At 35.6% G+C, this 23474-nt stretch overlaps 2 protein-coding genes across 2 annotated transcripts; both read left to right on the top strand.

Annotated features, from left to right (window-relative positions):
* The first annotated feature begins 264 nt into the window (after positions 1–264).
* Positions 265–1459, top strand: LOC114504764 (olfactory receptor 13C8). The gene has a single exon (XM_028522620.2). It carries the CDS (start codon positions 265–267, stop codon positions 1225–1227), a length of 963 nt encoding a protein of 320 aa, XP_028378421.1. The 3' UTR covers positions 1228–1459.
* A 15991-nt stretch (positions 1460–17450) lies between these two features.
* LOC114488824 (olfactory receptor 13C3-like) lies at positions 17451–18389 on the top strand. The gene has a single exon (XM_028502711.1). The coding sequence runs from the start codon at positions 17451–17453 to the stop codon at positions 18387–18389; it is 939 nt and encodes a 312-aa protein (XP_028358512.1).
* The last annotated feature ends 5085 nt before the right edge of the window (positions 18390–23474 follow it).

The following is a 23474-nucleotide window of genomic DNA, read 5'->3' on the forward strand; positions in this document are numbered from 1 at the left end:
ATGGCAATAAACTAGTTTGGGATCCAAAATAGCCCATAATCAAATGTGTTTTCTCTTAGCCCCAAGAAAATCAGATTAGAATTCTTGCTCTAGTGACATGGGTTTCCAATGTGAAATTTGTCCCAGAATTACATTGTTGCATCCAAATACAACAGTACAGTACCGTAGAATATGATTCTTAGAGAGGAGCTCTTACCTCCACTGTTCGAATGAATTTCTATTCTATCATCCACAGAGTGCTGATGGGAAAAGAGTACATGAAATATGGGAAGGACCAATGATTCCATAGTGACAGAATTTGTCCTGGTTGGACTTTCTTCCCACCCAAAGCTCCAGACAGTTTTCTTTGTGATAGTTTTGTGGATGTACCTGATGACTCTTCTAGGAAATGGTGTCCTTATCTCAGTAATCATCTATGATTCCCACTTGCACACCCCCATGTATTTCTTCCTCTGTAATCTTTCCTTCCTGGACATTTGCTACACAAGCTCTTCTGTCCCACTAATTCTTAACACCTTTCTGACAGTAAGGAACAGTGTTCCCTTCTCTGGGTGCATGGTGCAAATGTTTCTCTCCTTTGCAATGGGGGCCACTGAGTGTGTGCTTCTAGGCATGATGGCACTTGACCGCTATGTGGCCATCTGCTACCCACTGAGATACCCTGTCATCATGAGCAAAGGTGTCTACATGCTCATGGCAGCTGGGTCCTGGGTCTCTGGGCTTGTCAATTCAGTGGTACAGACATCTCTCGCAATACAGTTACCATTCTGTGCTAACAATGTCATTAACCATTTTTTCTGTGAAATTCTGGCTATCCTAAAACTCGCCTGTGCTGATATTTCAGTCAATGTGATCAGTATGACAGTATCAAATCTGATGTTTCTGGTTATTCCATTGCTAGTAATTTCTATCTCTTACACTTTCATTGTTGCTACTATTCTGAGGATCCCTTCCACTGAAGGAAAACGTAAGGCCTTCTCCACCTGCTCAGCCCACTTGACAGTGGTGACTATATTCTATGGAACAGTTTTCTTCATGTATTCAAAGCCCAAGTCATCCAGGTCTGTTGGCACAGATAATCAAGACATCATTGAGGCCCTCATCTCCCTCTTCTATGGAGTGGTAACTCCCACGCTCAACCCTCTCATCTACAGTCTGCGGAACAAGGATGTAAAAGCTGCTGTGAAGAACTTGCTGGGCAGGAAAAACTTCTCTGATGGGACATGAAAGAATTCTGACTTACTCTGTGTGACTCACCATTCAAAACTGCAGCAGACACAAAATTCAAATAGAGAAATTTACCATGTGAAAACAAATTCACCATGCCATTCAAAACCATATTATAGAATATTTCAGCTGCAGTTGTTACTATTAGTTTTTATTCTAGGTGTAGAAATAAAACACACTTTTGGTTTTATAAAACAGTTTGTGGAATGCAAAATGTTGAAAGTCTCTTGGGAAGGCCCAGCAAAACATAATCATTCTCAAACCTTCAGAAAATAATAAAGGCAAAAGGTGTTCTAAAAGGAACTCCATAACCTAAAATAAGTGCACTATTTGTCCCTTATTCCAAGTGATTGTTAATGAGCACATGATGTATTACATACCCATTTTAATTTATTCATTTATTTACTATTTGTGTCCACCACAAACAAACTCTATAAGAGTAGGAACTTGTCTCTATATTGCCCTGTAACAACCCAAAGGCCTAAAATAAAACATGACATCTTACAGATGCTCAATATATATTTTACAATGAATAAACCAATTATATCATGTATAAAACCAGAAATATATATCTGTCATAACTGAAGTTAAAAAGTTTATCCAAAAATATTTGATCTACCCTGGCTGGTGTGGCTCAGTGGATTGAGTGTTGGTCTAAGAACCAAAGCGTCACTGGTTCAGTTCCCAATCAGGACACAGGCCTGGGTTGCAGTCCAGTTCCACAGCAGGGAGCACACAAGTGCAACCACACATTGATATTTCTCTCCCTCTCTTTCCTCCTCCCTTACTCTTTGTCTAAAAATACATTAATAAAATCCTTTTAAAAATTGATCCAATGTAATAGTATCTAAATAACCTGTATTCACATTCTATCACATGACTTGCTTCATATTTAAAGTACTACCTTTCTTATATAATATGTATTATGTGATATAGAAGAATAGGTTCTATTTGCAGCTATCATAACTTTTCTGGATTTGATACACAATGAGGCTAAGATAGCTGAAAGAGTCCCTTAGTAATGCACTATAAGTTTTAACCTCATAAAATAGAGGTGACATGGTGCCACAGAACTCTTCTTGGATTCTTGAAAGAAACTGGGCTGTAGTGAAGACTTCTTTCCTAGTCTGCATTGAATCACACAATTCCTAAACAGCAGGAGAGCTAGACAGGACTGCTAACTGACAAAAACTGTAATAAGAGGAGTAGAAGTGGCAAAGGAGAAACAGTCAAGTTGTTCAGTAAACTGAAGGCTACAGGGTTCTGGAAGTCCCATGGCCATTAAAGGAACTGAGTCACATCTATCCCTTTGGGGAATCTACAAGAGTTTAAATGTAGAACACAAATCTAAAGTAAAAGACTATAGCTACTTCTAAATTGTGAAAGTAAGCCCATAAAATCTTCCTTTCTTGTCAGAAGGTAATTATTGTTTCTTCATAAGACTGAATAAGTTAATTCATGCATAGCACTAAAAAGTGCCTAAAACACTAAATGTCCAATAAACATTGACTGTTTTATTATTGCTGTTGTTGGGTGTACTATACTGGGCCATAGAGCTTTGACTAGGCACAAGACTTTCATCCTCACTCTTTATGAGGTAATTTTGATAGGATTAAACTACTATATCTCAGCTTCCAATCCACTTTTCTATGCTCTGCTTTGTGAGTAAGGATTGGCACCTGGAAACCACATTGCTCCTTTGCTAGCTAGCATCTGTTAAATTCTTCCAAAAGAGTTGCAAGAGAGAGAATGGAAGGTTGGATGAGGATAAGGGACCTCCCTATGCACTTCTTGTTCCTGTCAGCATCATGCCACATGTGACCCTTCACCATGACAATGGCAGCTCCTCCATAGCTTACAGTTCTGGTTTTAGTTTTCATTTCATCTTTTCTATAACCCAGAGCCAGCAGCTACCAGTGCCACCTCTTCAGAAGTTTGTATGTGTTTCTCAGCTGTTCCTTTGAAATGAATAGGCCTGTCAAGTCTCTAGCCTGTCTTGAAGATCTTTCAAAGCAATAATATATGCAATTCTCTGCTTCAGAAGTTCAGTGACTTACATAGAGTATAAGCAATAGATTTCATTAGATTATTGTTTTCATACACAACTAAATAACAAAAGGTAGTGGGAAGATATCTGTAGTTCTTCAGCTGTTGCTTTCTTGCATCTAAAAGGGGATAATGAAAGCTTCTTTAGTATAACTAAAATAACATGATAATAGTCATATAGTCCAATGAAAGGAAAATATTGAGTAATTATACCAGACACTGAAATAGGAGTGAGAAGGGACAAACTTAGGACCTTGACACAAACATAAGCATAACTCTTTTCTTTTATTAATGCATACCTAGCACCTACCTAAATTCTAGCCCTGGCACAAAGTATGCTATTTCTATAAATATGGTAAATTAATTCATAGGTAAGTAAATAAATGAATGAGAAAACTTCAGAAGGGCACATGTAGTTTCCAAAATAATTTGTCCAGCTCATATTATTGGGTCCTCATGATAACTGTTCAAGTAGCTAACATTGGCCCAACTTTATATAATATGAAACCTAGTTCCAAAATTACAGAAATAGCTGAAGTCACAAGCAGGTCATGGGAGGGAATTCATTTGAACAAAATAATGAACAAGTATAACAACTTAACTATTATAGAATACACATTATATACTCTTCTACAGCACATATAAAACATGTACAAAAATTAATCCTTTTTTAGACTGAAAGCACAAATCAGCAAATTTTAAAAATTATATTAAACAGTCCATATTCTTCCAATTAATTAACAAGTAACTAATTTTAAAAACTCCATAACCTAAGGTAACTCTTCTAAATAACAAATGAGTAACCATATTCAAAATATCTAGCAATTTCTATGACAAGTAATCCAATAAATCAGAATGAATGCCTGCCATATATAACCAGTGTGGCTATAGTGATATATGCCAGATAAATTTCAGCTTTGCTTTATAGATCAGAGAAAATTACAAAAAAAATTAAAATCTCATAAATTTAGACCTGAGCTCATACCCATTAGTACCACAATGCCTGTTGTTGATAGTGAGTAGTCATGCTGATTGGATGATAAATCTGATAAAGTCTTTGTAAAAGATAGTTTCACTATCAACCCTGCTAAGAAATAAAATATGACTGAATACTGTATATTAACATTCACTAGACAGAGAAAAAGTAGTTGAGGAAAATTTTCATTTTTAAGATCTTATAGGAAACAGTTTCATAAAGAAGAGAGACTGAAGAAAACAGAAACAGAAGATAAGGATAAGAAACTATAGAATTTGAATGCAAAGCCATATGCAAAGCATTGTGCTGTGTATTCACATCTTATTTCCTATGAAATCATCTCTATAATGTTGGAAAGTATATCTCCTTGATCTTAACTTATAAATGAAGAGACCAAGACTCATAGAAGTTAAGATCATGCAGGTTCTAATTAGTAAAGCTAGTTCCCCAACCATGGTTGTGACTATGAAGACATGTTATTTCCTCTACTGCCTACTAGTATTAAGGGAAATATCCCCAAGTCCAGTTGCACATGAATTAGAAAACTAAAGATATGAGAGGGCAAGAAAGTTCAAATAGCCTAAATGAATTTAACCTCAGAATATTTCCAAAGCTATTAACTGGATATATCGGTAAATTCAGGGGACTATAATGTCAAACTTCTCAATAATTTTAGCAAAAGCCATGAATAAGAGTGAGTAACACTTTGACTTTGTTTATTCCCAGTATTATATCATCCTCCTGAGAAATTCATTGATATCCTTGTGCTTCATATGACAGACAATAATCACAAGGAATCAAGTGTCTTAACCAAGCAGAAAACTGCTAAATAAACCAAAGGTCATGGTTGTTCAGTGTGATGTACTTTAGGGATGAATTCTTAGGGTTCAAGGATTTTTAGTTTATAAGAGAGGCAGAAAACATTACTGGTTAGGAGAATGGATGAGCAATTAAACTGTTGAGACTGAAATCTCATCTCCACATCTACCTTACTAATCTATAGCCTAGGCAAGCAATTTAACTTCTCTGAATCTCACTTTTCTTATTTATTGTAAGGACTAAATACACCAGCTCATTCATCCATACTTTATAGCACTTCTCTCACTCTAGAGAAAGGGTATTAGTCTGAAAAACCAAAAAGCCAGAGTAATAGGGGGAGTTCAACTATAACCATGTTTGCTGTAGTATAGTGGGTCACCAGGAAGATGTAGTCTAGCCATTAGAAGAAATAAAAAGTTAAACACTAATGATGGATATTTCATGTGATGCTGTAAATGGTGTGATTTTTTATGCAAATATTATAGGTAATATCCCTGCAGTATATGAGGAAGGCAGAGCAAGAATTAAAACTGCACCCACATTTTAGAGAAGAAAGAAATAGAACCGCTAAAAGGAGGACCAAGTTGTGAGAAAGAGAAAGAGAGGCATGGATACATAGACTCGCCAAGATCACATCCCACCAAGGGGGAGCCTCCAGAAGCTTAAAAGGAAATATCATAACTTTAAGAAAGGAAATTGAACATACCAACTGTAGGGAACTGGTTTGCTTTAAATCTGGCAAATGTGACTAAGCTCTGTATGGAAAACCAACAGGAGTAAAGTGGCAGGCAGGAGCCAGACCCTCAAACCGGGTTTTCTCATGGGAATCAGGCCTAGAAAATGCATCCAGACTGTTATAGCTTGCTCTTGCTAAAACTCCCTCAACCTGGTCTGAAACAGTACATGTGTATTGCCTGTCTTCAAGGTAATTTCCAAAGCTTGTGTCAATTTTCCCAAGGACATACCATATTCAGCTCCCCATCTTTCCCTTCTACATTTGTTATTTTCATTTCCTTGATTATACCTAATATATAGAAATGTAATAGATAATAAATCCTACTTTGATGTAAGACCCGAGAGAAACAATAAAAGCCTGTCCAGGCAAGGGTCAGGGTGCTCTCCCCTTAAGACAGTGACCAAGCCACTCCCCCCTTGAGAGAAGTGACTGCAGGACTCTCCTCTTAAGACACTATATGTACTGTCCCTTTTTCTCCACAGGCCTTCTGTAGTCTGTGTGCATTGGTTCTCGTCATCAGCCACAACACACAGACTCTGCTGCCTGGAGTCTGCTATGATGGGCATTCACAATACCAGGGATATTCATGTGCAGAAGAGAGACTGTAGCTCAGTTGGGTCAGGAATGGCTCCTTGTAGGGCAGCTGGAGAGACACCACTGTTAAGGCCAAAGGTGTCATAGGATCAGTAGGACCATAAACAAAAATAAAAGAGCAATCATTTTATGGAGCCCAGAGAGAAAATTCTCATGACTATCTCTGGATAACACCCATGAGGTTTCCAGAGAAATGGGAAAAGGAAGGAAGAGCCCTCCTCCCTGTTGCAGATGGATTAAAGTCACTGCTTCAGTGACTAAGGTTTCATGGAGCTCAGGGAAGGGAACACGTTAAACATCACTTCAGTTGCAGATACACTTAATTCTCATAAAACACTTAAGATATACATAATTTTACATAATAAGGAATGTGGAGTCCACAAAAGTTATACAAAATGCCCTGGGTCACACAGATAAGAAATGGCACAGGGGAGATTGGAGCACAATTAAACAGACTCCAAAATTCATACATTTCCCATCACCACATCACATATGTCATTTTTTGACTGCTGAAAGGCCTTCCTATTCATCTCTTTAGCAAATACACAAAGAATGATCTGCAGCTTTATATGACTTCTCCTAGTGTAGAACACAATGGGTCCAAAAAGGCCAATCAGCCTAGGAGGACACCATTTCTTTTCTACTTCTTATCTCGTAACCTGGTAATCTCCTCCCACGGGAACACAAAACACAGTCTGATATTTATAACTAAGCAGAGAACTACATCTCAAAGGACATCATTAAAAGTTGACTGATCTACTGTCTCTGATATCAAGGTACAAATAAGTTACATAGGGACAGGATCCCATGTGCTTGCAACAGTCTGAAGTCAAGCTTGTTAAAGTGAACTTGTAACTTTTTAACAACACTCTTCCCTCCACAAGTTTTCTGGAGGGAATCCAGGATTTTCCTAGGAGAATCTATTCTCCACCTTAGTTGCCAACAAAACACAAAAGTAAAGAATGTATGAGGTCATCACATGGAAGTTCTGAAAGTGGAATCTGTTTATTCTGTGAATAGAAAGCAGCTCCCTGTGCACTTGCCATCACCATGCCATTCATAAAGTGTAATTACACAGGGTAAATAAGACATTCTAGTGAAAACATGGAGTGGACAGTCTTGATAAACTGGTGGGAAGGGGATAATCTAACATGTGCATTCTCTTTAGTCTAAAAGATTTCAAGAGATAACCACAGTCCTCACCTTTTCACCTTGATTACACTCAACTTGTTTTGCTCAAGTACATTAATGGCACAGCAATGAAGATACTTGAGTTTCTGACTTCCAAAAGACATAAAATCATGCAGATAGTCCATTTACATTCTATGAAATCAATTGAAGGCCCATCTAATTAATGTTGTGATTTTTAAAAAATCATTACAGTTGTTGGGAAGTAAAATGCTCTTATTTTTAAAGTGGAGAGGCCTTCTTTTCTCCAATATTCACATAAGCCCAGGACAACCATGGCTCAGGATATTACAAAGGAGAATCTTGACTAGGATTCCTCCTATCCAGAGTAAGCTTCAATCAGTATTAAGACTTTTTTTTCTTACTCTGAATTTAAATAATCCATAATGACATTTAAATATAGTTTAGATCAGGTGCTCAGCACAGGGCCAGTTAAGATCATAAATGGCAAGTAAACAAAAATGGTAATAACTAGTCATACTAATAGCACACCTTTGTAATAGGACTGTTCATCACATCAATTCAAAATCACTGTGAAATAATCATGACCTTCAAAGAGCAATTGATTCTACTTTGGTTCTTTTGGAGGCAGTGAACAAACTATTTGTTCATCTGCATCTAAATATGGGAATATTTATTGCAGAAATTTTAATATATTGTTGCCCAAGGTTTCTAATAGTAGCTATGTGATCAGATATCTATAAGCTGAGTCACTGAGAATATATTTGTACTGATTATAACACAAATGTGAGTAAGGGCATGAAGGCTGATCAAACCACTTTATCTTTTTGGAGATTTTTTATGATTGCAATCTAATTATAGAGGACTCAGATTTGAAATGTCTCAAATAAATATGTCATCTTAAACATTACCTAGAACTTATCACAATTAAAAATTTATCTGTCCATTTGGCATCTGGCAGCACTGGACACAGACAAGTGTGGTGAGAAGGAAACTGGGCCATGCCGAACTGCCAACTCCTGTGTTCCTGTCATACCTTGTTCTTTACCCACCATCAAACCACACAAAGTTCCAAGAAAGTAGGATGAGCTACCCTAGTCTTGGCTACAAATGAAATACCCAAAGATGATCGTGGACAAGCTCTGCTTCTTCCAAATATTTTCTACTTTGTTTTATGAGAACCTGTGAAACATGAGAGTCAGAACAGAGCATATTTTCTAATCTTGAGAAAATAAATATTATCTAGAAGATAGTCCTCACAAGACATCAAGTTGTGGCCATTTCCCTGTTTACTCTAAGTGTGAAACTTGTCCCTAACAAGAGACAATATGCAAAAAAGTATTGAACAAATAAGGCACAGGCAACAACAAACCACAACAGAAGCACAGCTGGGGAAACATATTAAGCTACAAGCAGAGTGGTGGTGATATGTTCTGTATCACATTTTAAGGTGATCCATCATGCTGCTGTTTGAAGAATGTATTGAAGGAAGGCAGAGTGAAAGCCAAGAGACCAGCAGGAAGCTGTTACAGAAATGCCATTTTAAGCAGGAGCTCATGACTTGTCAGAGCTGTACACTACTCAGCTTGGGGTCTCCCACAGATCTTTGGACTACCAACATGCCTGCTAAGTTAAGTTGACTTGAATACATGTATCCAGAAAAATGAGACTACTCTAATTTAGTCTCCTCTAATCTTAAAGACTTGCCACGGCTTTGTATAATCAAAGTCAATAAGTTATATAATTTTGTCTCATACAAGCAATCAGAATTTTCTTCAACTCATTAAGGAACAGACTATATTCTTTGGTGGCAGTGATTCATTTTGATACTCTTCTTATTGATTTTTATAGCTTCATATTGAAGCATGATGATTAAGTCTGTTTTATTTACAAAAACAAACTGAGGTTATTTATATCATTAACAGTAGGCAAACTATACTCAGACTCACTGATTTGTAATTAAATATAATAATGTTAACTGTCTTTCATGGAGTGCCTATTAAATACTAACAACCAAGTACTCTTGGTAATAAGTACTCTTTATCACATAACAACCCTGTCCACAACCTGTAAATACTTGAAAAGATGCCAAGAAAAAGGAGTATATATTTATTTTTTGTTGTTTGACATGGAAAGATGAGTTGCATACAAAGAGTTATGCATATAAAGAATACTCTAAAAATGAGAATTGTTCTAAAATAAGCTGGGTGGCCTCATGAAGTGCTCTAACCATCACTGGGTTTGGGAGCAGAAATAAGATGAATGTCAACCATACTTAGATGTGTTTCTGTCATCTCACAAGTGTTAAAAATAGGTTAAGACAAAGATAAAGATGATTTCCAGCTCTAAGTTCCAATAATTTAGAATTTGACTATTTTACTGATCTAAGTGTATACGAGTGTACATTTACCAAGATAGCAACGTTTCCTGTCATTCTTTTTTCAAAAAGGTTTCCAATTTCTTATTCTTTCTCTTCCAGTTCTGACACACCCATGATGCAAATGTTGGTACACTTGAAGTCATCCCAGAGGCTCCATACACTATCCTCATTTTTGGGGGATTCTTTTTTCTCCTTGCTGTTCTGAAGGAAATAGACATAATAAGTCCAGGAAATACAAAGAGTCCCAGAGAAGATAAACCTTAAGTAGCCCACACCAAGACACACCATAACTAAACTATCAAAGGTTAAATACAAAGAGAATCTTAAAAGCAGCAAGAGAAAAACAGTTAAATACAAGGGAGTCCCACAAGACTGTCAGATTTCTCAAAAGAAACTTTTCAAGCAAGACATATTTAAAATGATGAAAAGCAAGGACCTACAACAAAGATTACTCTACACAACAATGTTGTCATTTAGAACAGAAGGACAGGTAAAGAGCTTCCCTGACAAGAAAGCTAAAGTTCATCACCACCACATTAAAGAAGGGTCTTCTTGAAAAAGAAGAAGAAAGAGAATGAGAAGGAGAAAGAGAAGAAGAAGGCAATAAATACATATCTATGAACAATTGAATCTAAAAACAAAATTAACAAACAAGCAGGACAGAAACAAAAATATAGATGCAGAGAACATTCTGATGGTTGCCAGCTGGGAGGGAAGTCAGGGGAATGGGTGAAGAAGGTGAAGGGATTAAGAAGTACAAATCAGTAGTTACAGAACAATCATGGGGATGTAAGTATTGTATAGAAAATAGAGTAGCCAAAAGCATATATACATGATCCAAGGACATGGACAACAGTGTGGGGATTGCCTGAGGGAGTGGTGGGGATGTGTGAAGAGAGAGAGGGACAAGGGAAAAAATGGGACAACTATTATAGCACAAACAGTAAGATTTTTAAAGTATTTCTAATAAATTAAAATTAATCAATTTTAAATTTTAAAAGAGTGTACACTTTATTATTTTTATCTCCACCTTCATATGGATGAAACAAAAAATCAAATCATAGAAGAAAATACATTCATATTTTTAGTGATCATATGAAAATCTTACCTCAATGGAAATTAAGATAACATGTCAAAAGTAAGGAGGGAATTCACACGTTGGAAAAGTATTTGCAAAAATATTAGAGTGCAAAGTGTATTGAGGGCTTATGCAAATTAAAAGGAAAACTATTCAAATACCAAGAGATAGTTAAGCAAAGGATAGTTAAGCAAGGAATGTGGATAGGCAACAAAAGAGTAAATAAATACATGTATAAGTAACAAATAAACAATCATAGACATGATAGTTAATCACTAAAACAAAGTAATGTTTTACCCAAAAAGAAAAGAAAAAAACCTTCTCTGCTTCTAGAAAAAACACAACGACATTGGGCAAATACATTGATAATAGTGTAAAGCATTAGTTTGGGGACAGTTATTTTACATGGGTACTAAGAATTCTCTCAGTTCACATCCTTCTGTTTTATAATCCTATCTGTAGAGAGTTACCTTATTTCCAGTAGAAGTAAAGCAGATAGTGTGATACATATAGAGTAATAGTCACTTTATCAAAATCTCAAAAAATTAGAAACAAATTAAAATATCCAATAATATTAAAATTGTAGGGTAGATTTATAGCAATCACACTTAATGAAATATTTTCCCAGTATAAAAAGGAATATTACAAGGACTGTGAAAATCACAAAAAATTATTGCTCTAAAATGGCACATACTAATTAAAATGTATCTGTACAATGATTAAACTGGTTAAAGAAAAATTGTATGTGTTGTAAAGTTAACAAAAGTATATAAGATTACAAGATACAAAACAGGTGAAATGACTTATTTAGGATACAGGGGCATTGATGCAGTATTATATTGGAATAAAAAGATAAATTCCTGAAAGACAAATATTATATGATCTACATCATTATATGTGGAATCTACAAAAGCTGAATTTAAGGAAACTGAGAACAGATTGGTGGTTTCCAGGGCTGGAGAAGGAGTAAATGAGTGATGGTGGTCAGATGGTACAAACTTCCAGTTATAAGATTAATAAGTTGTGGAGACCAAATGTACAGCATGGTGACTATACTTAATATGTATTGCAAACTAGCAAGTTGCTAAGAGAGTAGATTGGAAGTGTTCTCACCACACACACAAAAAAAGCAACAATGTGAGATGATGTGTGGTGTTCACTAAGCTTAATTATGGTAATTACTCTGCAGTATGTACATACATCAAATCATCATGTTGAATACTATAAACTTATCATTATGTAATATAAATTATATCTCAATAAAGCTGTGGGAGACAAGTTCTTGGGGAAGTTTAACTTTTCTCAGAACTTTTCGACATACTCTAACTCCAGGCCCAACTTATATTGAAGTCATAAATATGTGATGAATACTCCAAGAAATGTATGGGAGATTTTCTTTAAGTCAAGGTAATTGGGCCTTTGCAAGGTGCAGAAGTAAAGTCTTTGTCTCTAGGGAATCCTGAATTTCTGACTCACAGCCTTAGGGACTAAAGAAGATTGTAAAAATACGTGCTCAATTGACTGCCAAAAGAAGTCCAGTCTCTTTCAAGTAAGTGTCAACTTTAGGGCAAATGATGTAAAACTAGAGTTGCATCATTGATCTTTATTTTTAATATGTTTTGTTTCCTTGACACTCTCTTAAAAAGATTCAACATTGCCTAACTATGGCTATTCTATCCACATATTTCCACCCCTAAGGAAGGAAAAGCAATGATCTTTAAAATTGAGAAATTTCTGGTGTCACCTGAAAAATGCAAATAAAATTTAAATTCCTGGGAACTTTTCCTATTACTTAATAGAGTGGATGGTGTGGATGACTTTAAAAGCCTAGTCACAAGGTAAGATAAAGAGATTTTTATTAAAATTATTTCAAAAGAAAAACATTCTAACAACAAATATAAAGATTTTGAGTGCAGGTGATGCTTGCTAGTAGGATTTTGAAAATCACATATATACACATATATTTATATGCATAAACATATACATATACTTAAATACATATATGTAAAGGAAAAAATACAAATACATAGACATCATTTTCAAGACCAGAATATTATTTGAATTTATATTTTAATCACAAAATAGTTCATGGAAGAGACTAGGGAGAAAGTCAAAGGTGCTTGCAACATTAACAGACCCTCATGAATAATAGGCCAATGACTACTATATTCGAGTATCCAATACACTAAAATCTTAAGTAAAAGTTATCTGCAGCAAGAGCCCATGGTGATTTATATAATATTCAGACATAAACTATGTTCAGTAGGAGTTCAAAAACACATGTAGTGAAAGTTGTTTAGGGGAAAATAGGGTTAGAAACAAAAGTGTGTAACAGAGGGCAGAAGTACTTACAGCTGTTAGTCTGAATCCCAGGAGGTGAAGCCAAAAGAAAACATATTAAAAATGCTGTATTTTCATTTATTACAAATTAAATTCCACTATGCCATGCCTTAATTTTCTCAATACTAGTCATGAAAGGAGTTTTGGGCATGTTTTCATTGGAATTCATTGTTGTGATACATGTCTGCATAAGAGGAAGACAATGTCTTCAATGTTTTCAAAAAAGATAAATGTATTTGGTATGTATAATTACCAAATGGATCCTTGATGAGAGTTAATTGTATCATGTTAAAGTATGGTTTTATTTAAAAATTTATAAATTAGTAAACATTGAGGTATAGAGGGGGAAATGGAGATTAGGGGTCATAGAAATAAGGGTTTAAATTTGCTAAACACAAGGTATTTATATTGTACTTAACCTTTGAAATCTCAGATTAATTTCTTCATCGTTAAAATAGTAAGAATAATATTTGGGTTATTTGAAAACTAAATGATAAAAACTATATAAAGTGCATCATACTAGGACCTCACATGTCAATTATTCTTCTCTCATATAGCTAAAATAGTACATCTTTCCTTGCAGTATATAAATCAAAGATTAGAGTTTTTAAAATCTATAAATTAAGAGTTGGCAAATCCATTAATCTTTGTGCAGTATCATGAATGGACTGAATTAATCATTTTAAAAGAGTTGGAGAGGATAATAGGATTATTTCCTATAGGGAGAATTTAGAGTACAGATGGCATAACTTTTTCATTGAAAAATCTTAGTACTTTAAAAACTAGATCTTTAAGTAGCTAAGTCAATAAAACAAAACAAAAGGGAAAACAAAGAAAGTTAGGGGTCCTTCTACAAAGTTAGAGTTTGACTTCTGAGTTGGATAGGAAAAAAGTCACAAACTTTCCTAGGTCCATTCCAACACTGTAACTTCATGTCTGGACCTGCATGAAGTCCCAAAGCATTGAACCAGAGAGTTGATTTCTTATAAAAGACCAGGGCTTGGAAGAGAGGGATTAGAGGATGGCTAGGATCCAGGCCATTCTGACTTTACAAATAAGAATTTCATCTTCTAGGAACAATTCTGTTCTAGAAATCAATGGTCTGCAATCTCCTTTTATACTATATGATTAAGTCAAGAACTCAAATTGTTTATGTTGGTGTACCTCCTAAAACAATAAACACTCTTACAGGAGGATTTTGAGGGTAAGGATTATAAATGCTCTGGGTCCACCAGAAACAGTGGGTTGGTCCCCATTGATACCTGGACACCAACACAACTTGGGCTCACTGTGTAGCCCCTAGATACCTAAGACAATTGGTGTATAATTTATATTGTTTTAACATTTTCCTGAGTTAATCTTCTTAATATATTGGATATGTGCTTCAGTGGTTTTTTTCTTTTATATTATGATTTTTCTTCATGCACATCTATTTTAGAAATTTGGATAAATCAGAAAAACAGATAAAAGGTCTGTAAGGTAACCACTAATGTATTGGATATGTCTTTCCAACCTTTCTATTCTGTCTTGATTATCTGGGTGGAGGTTTTGGTTTTGCCATCAATGCTGTGACATCATGTTCATATTTACACAAATTACCCACAAATGTCATATTAATAAGTACACAATAACCCATGAAATAAGTGTATATAATATATAATTATTTAACAATCACCTTAGTGTTACCCAAAAATAAAATGCTGTTTTACAAAAATAATATCCAGTAATGACAAAGAACTAGGAAAAACTCAATTATTTAAGATACAGATCTCATGGAAAGTAATTTACTAGAAACTATCAAGAATCTTAAAACTATTCATTCCATTGTTCCCAGGAATACATTTAGGGAAGTAAACATAAATGGAGAAAATATTTCAGACACAATGATATTGAACAAAGAGTTTGTTGAGTGCTTCTTAAAAGTTACACTACCACTACAGAGTAATGAAAATAACTTCCTTTATACTGCCCATTTAGAAGAATTAAAGCAGATTGGTGGTTTCTCTTCTAAAGGTTTGCAAGTGATTTTTCCCCCAGGACTTATCTCAGGGTTGTTAGAAGACCACCATATTTAGAATGTATACCAAAATTATTTTCTGCAATTTCCAAATAGTAATCAATTTTTAGGAGATGTTTTTAGAAAAGAAAAAGAGAACATTTGATCTGATTCACATTTTTCCTGAAAAAACTTCAGTACAGACCCCAAAAGACTGATGTTCTTTCAAAGCTTCTATATTATTCCCAGATTCAGAGTAGGTTGATATACACAAGTACAGGTAATCAATTCACATCTTTAATATCCAATTCATGTATATCCTGGTCTACTCAAGCCTTTCTACCCTCTTTGTAATGTGTGTCTACGAATTAGGGTGCAGTTTGAATTGCATGGGAGTTCTCCTTTCCATAGCCAACAAATACATATGCATTCTATTATGCCGATTAACATGTCTCACAATTATAAACTGGAATTTTCATGGACAGCAATATGGTATGTTGGCAAATGACTCTCACAAAGAGAAATGGCAAACCTACACCAGAAACACAGCCATTAGTTAAAAACAGTAGGTAGAAACTAATCCATTGAACTTTTTTTTAATCCTCACCTAAGGATGTGTTTTCTGATGTGAGAGAGAGACAGCAATCAGTTGCTTCCTGTATCTGCCCTGACTAGGAATCAAACCCACAACCTTTTGGTGCATGGCATGACACTTCAACCAAATGAACCAACCAGACAGGGCTCTCTAGGGATATTTTCAAAGCTAGGTACAATACCTTGAGGATGAAGGAGGTGTTTCCAAAATTATGTTTTATAATTTATTTACTATCAAGAAGAAGGCCAACTACTAATATCTATTCTTTCATTTTTTTCAAATTAAAGTCATTGGTTCCATGCTTTATGGTACATAACTCAAATACTTGAGCTAACCTCCAATTCCTGTTCTGAAAAAATATTGACCCTAATTAAAAACTCAACAAATGACAGAGGGGTGACTTTTACATGGGCAGGAATAAAAGGCAGGCTCTTTTGTATGCACTTTGGTTATTTGATTATCTAAAATCTAAAGGATACAAAATTTCTTGCTATATACTTGCACAGAAGTCTCACCTCCAACTCACAAAATGTTCATTTTTGTATTGTCTCATTTTCAATTCAATTCAACATACAATGAAAGCACCAATGGTGCTCTCCAAAGGCTTTGAAAAAGATGGTCTAAAAGACCTTACTATTCATGTGAATTCTGTAGAGAAGCAGCATCAACAGCATCTGGGAACTTGTTAATAAATGCAGATCTTCTAATCCACATCAGACCCACTGACTCAGAATCTTTTACACAGATTTTCTATGTGATTCATCTGTTTACTAAAATTTGGAAATATTCCACGAGACAAGTGGTTCGGTTCCTCAGTTGCACGTGAGGATCATCTGGAGAGCACTATTAAAAATATATGACTGTTTCTCACCCCTTAGACAACTTGCATAGTTTTTGGACAGCAATCAGCATGTAGTTAAAAAAGGAGGTGGGGTAAAGTAAGAAAAGGCAGATTTGAATGGTACATTTTTATATATACATTTTACTTACTATGTTTTAATATAAATTTCTTCTGTGAATTTTATTTCCTTAGAGAAGTATTGCAATGATAAAATACATATAATGTGTGAACCTATTTGTAAAGTATAAAACCCTAAACCAGTGGTATGGTTAATGATTGGCATGGTATAAAATCAAATAAATAGATATTTTAACAGATTACGCATGCTCTTTTCAAAATAATAATATTCAAAGGGGGTTCTGTGGGTTCACTGAATCAGAAATGACAGCCATTTATTTCAAAATGCATTATAACCTCAGGAATGAAATACAAAAACCTATAGTTTTAATAAGCAACCAATGTAATTATCATATGCCTTCAATCTCCTGCCTTATAAGCTAGAAGGGGAATTTGTAAAGCTAAATTCAAAACTGTTACCACCATTCTGGCTAGTACTGATACACTTGATGCCCCTCCTACAACAATCTCCTGCTTCACATCTTAATACTCTACAGACTCATTACATTCACATGCAGTTTTCTCTTTTGGATTACTCCAGGTATAAAATAATCAAATGGAAAGGACCAACTGGACAGAGATTGAATTCATTCTGCTGGGACTCTCTGAGTATCCAAGAGTTGAGAAGGTCCTTTTTGTGGTGTGCTTGGTGATGTACCTGGTGATCCTCCTGGGGAACAGCACCTTGGTCATCCTGACTCTCCTGGATTCCTGCCTCCACATACCCATGTACTTCTTCCTTGGTAATCTTTCCTTCCTAGACATTTGGTACACATCCTCGTTTATCCCCTCAATGTTGATACACTTCCTGTCAAAGAAAAAAACCATCTCCTTCACTAGATGTGTTGTTCAGATGTCTGTCTCCTACATTATGGGGTCCACAGAGTGTGTGCTCCTAGCAGTGATGGCATATGATCGCTTTGTGGCCATTTGCAAGCCTCTGAGATACCCCATCATCATGAGCAAAGCACTGTGCATTCAGATGGCTGCTCTCTCCTGGGTACTGGGCTTTTTCAACTCATTAACAGAAACTATTCTTGCAATACGATTGCCCTTTTGTGGAAAAAATGTCATTAATCATTTTGTTTGTGAAATGTTGGCCTTTGTCAAGCTGGCTTGCACAGATATCTCCTTGAATGAGATTACTATAATGTTGGGTAATGTAATATTTTTGTTTTTGCCATTGCTGTTGATTTGTATCTCCTACATTTTCATCCTTTCTACTGTACTAAGAATCAACTCAGCAGAAGGAAGGAAAAAGGCCTTTTCCACCTGCTCAGCCCACATAACAGTGGTGACTGTGTTTTATGGGACAATCCTTTTCATGTATATGAAGCCAAAGTCCAAAGACTCTGCTTTTAACAAACTGATTGCCCTTTTCTATGGAGTAGTCACCCCCATGCTCAACCCTATCATCTACAGTCTGAGGAATAAGGAGGTGCATGGAGCTATGAGAAAACTGATGAATAGACACTGGTTCTGGAGGAAAGGATAAGAAACTTAATCTTTGAGTTCATGCAAAAATAAGCTCAAATATTGGAACCAAATGTTTTTTAATATAAGTGCAACAAGAGAAATAAAATCCTATGTAGATTCACAGAATTTCAGAGTTGGGAATAAATTTCAAGATAATAATCTAACTTTATCTTTTTTGGAAAATGACACAAAAACATTGGGACAATTGGTCTAAGAAGGAAGATTAAACTTTTAAAAGCAAGAAAAATTAAATTAAGCTTTTCCAACTAAATCCAATACATATGTCTAAACAATGAAAAAAACATATTTTTCATTCCCCTTTTTTTAAGATTTTATTTATTTATTTTTAGAGAGGGAAGGGAGGGAGAAAGAGAGAGAGAGAAACATCAATGTGCAGTTGCTGGGGGTCATGGCCTGCAAACCAGGCATGTACCCTGACTGGGAATCGAACCTGCGACACTTTGGTTCTCAGCCTGTGCTCAATCCACTGAGCTATGCCAGCCAGCTCTTCATTCCCCTTTTTGAGAGAACTATTTCATTCATGTTTTTCTGTTTGCTTATTGTTCATTTTTGTTTTACTCTGACACTTGATCTGGCCCTGACCTAAATTTTCACGAACTTTTGCCCTTTTTCTCTTCCTACCCATTTTTCTGCCACCCCCTGTACATATTCTGTGCCTCACTCACTATGTAGTTATTCAATTGCATCAGGTCCTTTCACACCTAAGGTCAATAGCATATGCCATTTCATTCCCATTATCACATTTCCCTTTCTATGGTGACATCCCAGCATGCTCACTAAAGACAATACAAGTGTTCTATTTTCTGCAAATCCTTCCAAAATTTACCTAGAATTAGTTATGCCCTCCTCTACACTGCCTTGAACTTTATCTCTTTCATAGCAATTTTCCTTTCACTATAATCATTTGTTAACTTCTAAAAATCTCCCCAAGGGCAGAATTCACTGTTCTCTTTATGAAGTTCTTCATGTTCTCTTTATGAAATTCAGTGCAAAATTGATTAAAAACAGTAGGCAGTAATTAACAATTGAACTAATTAATTAAAATTTAAAAGAAGAGTAAAATACAGTCTGAGTATTTAATACAGGGAGATAAGAAAACCTGAATTTATGTATTATTTAATTTATCCAATGACAAATCCAAGAGCTAATTTTAAAGACAGATAAAAGATTGAATAAAACATATTGAAGAGGTCATTTGGGCTGGATAAGAAAAAGTCATATTGGTGTATATTATCCTCTAATAAGCAACTGTTAAGGAAAAATACATCAAGTGTATAAATCCTTAAAAACACTGACAATTGCACTTTTTCAGAAGCAATAGTAGTCTCATTATAAATATTTCCTTTTTCAAAAAATCTCTTTGAAATGTCAAATGGAGAATAGTATATAGTTGTATTTTTGTATAATATCATATCACATATTTCTGTGATATATAGTTGAACTGCCTGTACAATGTCACAGCCTGAGCTGGATAAACAGCATCCTATGCTCAAGTGCCACCTGGCAAAGCTTTTAGTAACCCAACAGTGTGCAGGAGGGCACCTGTGCTTATTCTGCCCAGCATGATGGTCTGAAGCCTTATGCAGTAAGTGGAATGTCAATGTGGAAGGGAGGCCCAGTGCAGGTTGATGGAACACAAGCAGAATGAAGACAATGTCCACAGAGCAACTGGCCAGCTCAGGTTGACAGAGCCCAAGCAGGATGAAAGGGGCCTACACAAAGAGGCAGAATATGGATCCCAGCACCTGGTTGAGGATCACATCTGTAAAGGAAGGCTGCCTAGTAGAAGATATCAGAACACATGTAGCACAGGTAAACATTGAAAAGCCAGGGGAAGGAGTGGGGCAGGAGGCCCTGAATTAATTGTCAGGGCCTAAATGGGTGAGAAAGGCCTCCACAGGCCGATAATTCAGAGCATGGGTGCTCAAGTCTAAGAGGGCTGAGGAGAAAATAAAGACCTCCATGGTGTGAGAAGAGCATACCTGAGGAGGGGGAAATAGTCAAGTGAGTCAGATGGATTAGCCTCACACAGGCATCCTTAAAGCGGGACAACCTTGCCTGAAGTATTAGGTCTCAATCAACTTAAAAGAATGTTAGTGTAGGAACAGTGGAGTGTAGCGAATAACATGAAGCAGAAGAAATGGGAGGTCAGTTATTTACAGTGGATAAAACAAGTAACAATTAAACGTGTTGAGAACAGTTTTCTCACTACCAGATAACAAATGACAACTATAAAAAGAAAGGAAACTACAACAGAATAAATGATATGGTGTTGGATTAGAATTGGAAACTGTGAACTCATGGCTTTCAACATGTATAGATAGATAGAGTGATACACACATACATGTGCGAAGATATAGACAAATGTATAGATGTAGATATATGTATAAAATTAACATGGATGTAAATGTGTGTGTGTGTATATGCACATGTATATACAAATTCATACATTTATTCCCCAAACATGCTCATTGGTAGTGCCTGGGAGCAATGGTATGAGAGGAATTATTATTGTAATTATCTTATCTAGTACCATATCTTAATTTCTAAAACAGTTTTCCACTAAAAAGGAACTGGGTTTGATTCTAGGAATAATGCAGAGAAAAATCTTGATTTTGAAAGACATGTACTTTGGGTGTAAAATTCTGGATGGACAGTTTTTCTTTTAGTACTTTAATGATATTGCTCCATTGCCTCTAGTTTGTCCTAAGGGGAGTCTTATCATGCTTAGAAAGGAACACAGAACTCTTTCAGAACCACAATCTATCTTTTTCTTTCTTTATTCTCTTGAAGCAACTTAATTATCATGTACCTTGGTTGGTTTTCTTCCTTTCTTATTCTCTTGATTTTTGAACTTCCATCTCTGTACAGTTATTGTTTTCACCAAATGTAGAAAATTTCCATCATTATTTTTTAAGTATTCTTCTGTCAATATTTTCTCTTCTTGGCTTTCTGTTACTTGTGTATCAGACCACTTCAGCTGTCTCACAGCAACTAATGGTCCAGTCACTTTTTTTTAGTTTTTTTATTCTCTGTGCTTCATTTTTAAGTTACTATTGCTCTGATTCCAAGTTTACAAACCTTTTCTTCTGCAGAGTCCAGTTATTTAATTCCACCTAAATGTATTAGGTATGCTCCTGTTCAATGTAGGCTTCATTTCTAGATCTTAGATTTTGTCTTTTTTAAAAATCTTCTATATCTCTAAAGTAATCTATGCCTCAAATGACATGAATGAGTTTTTATCTATCTTCTTGACTCTATGGGATATAGTCAGAATAACTTTTTAATGCCTTGTCTAGTAATTCTATCAGTCATTCATCTGTCGGTTTTGTGTGTGTGTGCATGTGCTAGTATTATACCTCCAGTGGTTTTTACGTTTGTCTTATAAACTACTTTTTTTCAGCTTTATTGATATATGACTAACAAATAAAATTGTATCCATTTAGGTTGCACTATGTGACTTCTTTATACGTGTACAATGTGTTGATTTTATTTTCAGCCTTGTGTGAACTCTAAAAATCATTTCTTTCAATCCTCTTAAATGATTCTTTCCTAGGACTCAAGTTAGTTTTCTCATATACTTGCACTAATCAGTACTCAGTTGAAGATTCAACAGCCATCCCCTTAGATCTCCAGAACTCTTTTTCTCCGTAGCTTTCTCCTCTTCAGTATTTTGTTTTTCAAAACTACCTGCCTTGTTCTCCCTGGATTCTCAACTCCATCCCCTAAACTAATACAGATTCCACACAAGTTCCTCTCTCTATTGTATTACCTAAAAACTCACTCAAGGAAGTAAGCTGGGAAAATTATAAGGTCCAGTTAATTTGCTTCTCATTTCTCAGGGCTCATTGTCCTATGTTGCTTGATGTCTGATATCTTAAAATCAGTTTTTCATATTTTTTTCTGTTTTGTTTTATTGTTACAGGAAGAAAGGTAAATCTGGTCCTTGTTACTTCATGTTGCTCAGAAGCAGACATCTAAATCCTCACCACTTTGATGTTCTACCCCCAGACTGGGGAAAAGCACAATTCCAGGGTGCATATCTATGGAGTAAAGCTGGAAAAAAATAAAGAGTTATCTTGGGGTATTTTTTGCTTAATCCCTAAGTACTGCCATAGTGATAGGCTTAGACTTGTAATACACTAACAGAGGTTGCTCAATACATTTGACATTACAGGTAAATTCAAACTACCTGAAGCTAGAGTCTACCCATGAAAAAGGGATCAAAACCTGTATCAAAGGGATAAGTCCATCATCCCTATTTCATAGGAGAGGATATTGGATATGGATGTTTAAGAAATTGCCTAAAATCACTCAGCTTATACAGAAAATCCAAATTGCAATTCTTCACTCCAGATCACAAGTGTACTGTTTTTCCCCTATATCATAGCTCTGACCATTCACAAGAAAACATAGGCAATCACTTTGTAGACATTTGTCCTAAACTTCTCCCTAGAGTACATCATCCACACCTAGGGCTCAGTTTTCTTCTCTGGACTTTGCAATGTATTGCATTAGTCCTGACTTCTCTTCTCCACTTCCCTCATCTCTTCACCTGGAAGTCTCACCATCACTGCATAGTCCACCAGTCAACCAGCTGACATCCTTATTTGCATGAAGTGATCCTCCTTAAGCCTCTCTTTTCATCTAACCAATGGTTGCATCAGACTTCTTTACTTAGATCCTTAGAGTCATCTTTGGTGACTATCTATCTGAGAAATCCTCCAATCCAGTCCTACAACCCTGTAATTCCTATATTCATCCTGTCTTTCCCATCCCATTGTTTTACTAGTCTTCATTGTCTCCATGGGTGCTGTTGCAATAGGCTTCTAACTCATTCTTAATCAATCCTCCACACTGTCACAAAACCAGTCTTTCTAACCAAACATTTAATATGATTACATCAAACAAGTGGGAGAAAATCTGCACTGACTTTCCATTTTCTACCAAGACCAATATACAAGATTATTGGAAATCTGGCCTCATTAAACCATTTCACCTTCATCTCTTAAATGAATGCTAACAGTATTGAAATAATCTCTCCAAGCCCTTGACTTTGATAACAAAAATTAGAAGCAACTGG

The sequence above is a fragment of the Phyllostomus discolor genome, chromosome 3 (assembly GCF_004126475.2).
Source record: "Phyllostomus discolor isolate MPI-MPIP mPhyDis1 chromosome 3, mPhyDis1.pri.v3, whole genome shotgun sequence".
NCBI lineage: Eukaryota > Metazoa > Chordata > Mammalia > Chiroptera > Phyllostomidae > Phyllostomus > Phyllostomus discolor.

Excerpts from the sequence above, each read along its gene's own strand:
- LOC114488824 (XM_028502711.1), top strand. The coding sequence starts at position 17,451 with ATGGAAAGGACCAACTGGACAGAGATTGAATTCATTCTGCTGGGACTC.
- LOC114504764 (XM_028522620.2), top strand. The coding sequence starts at position 265 with ATGGGAAGGACCAATGATTCCATAGTGACAGAATTTGTCCTGGTTGGA.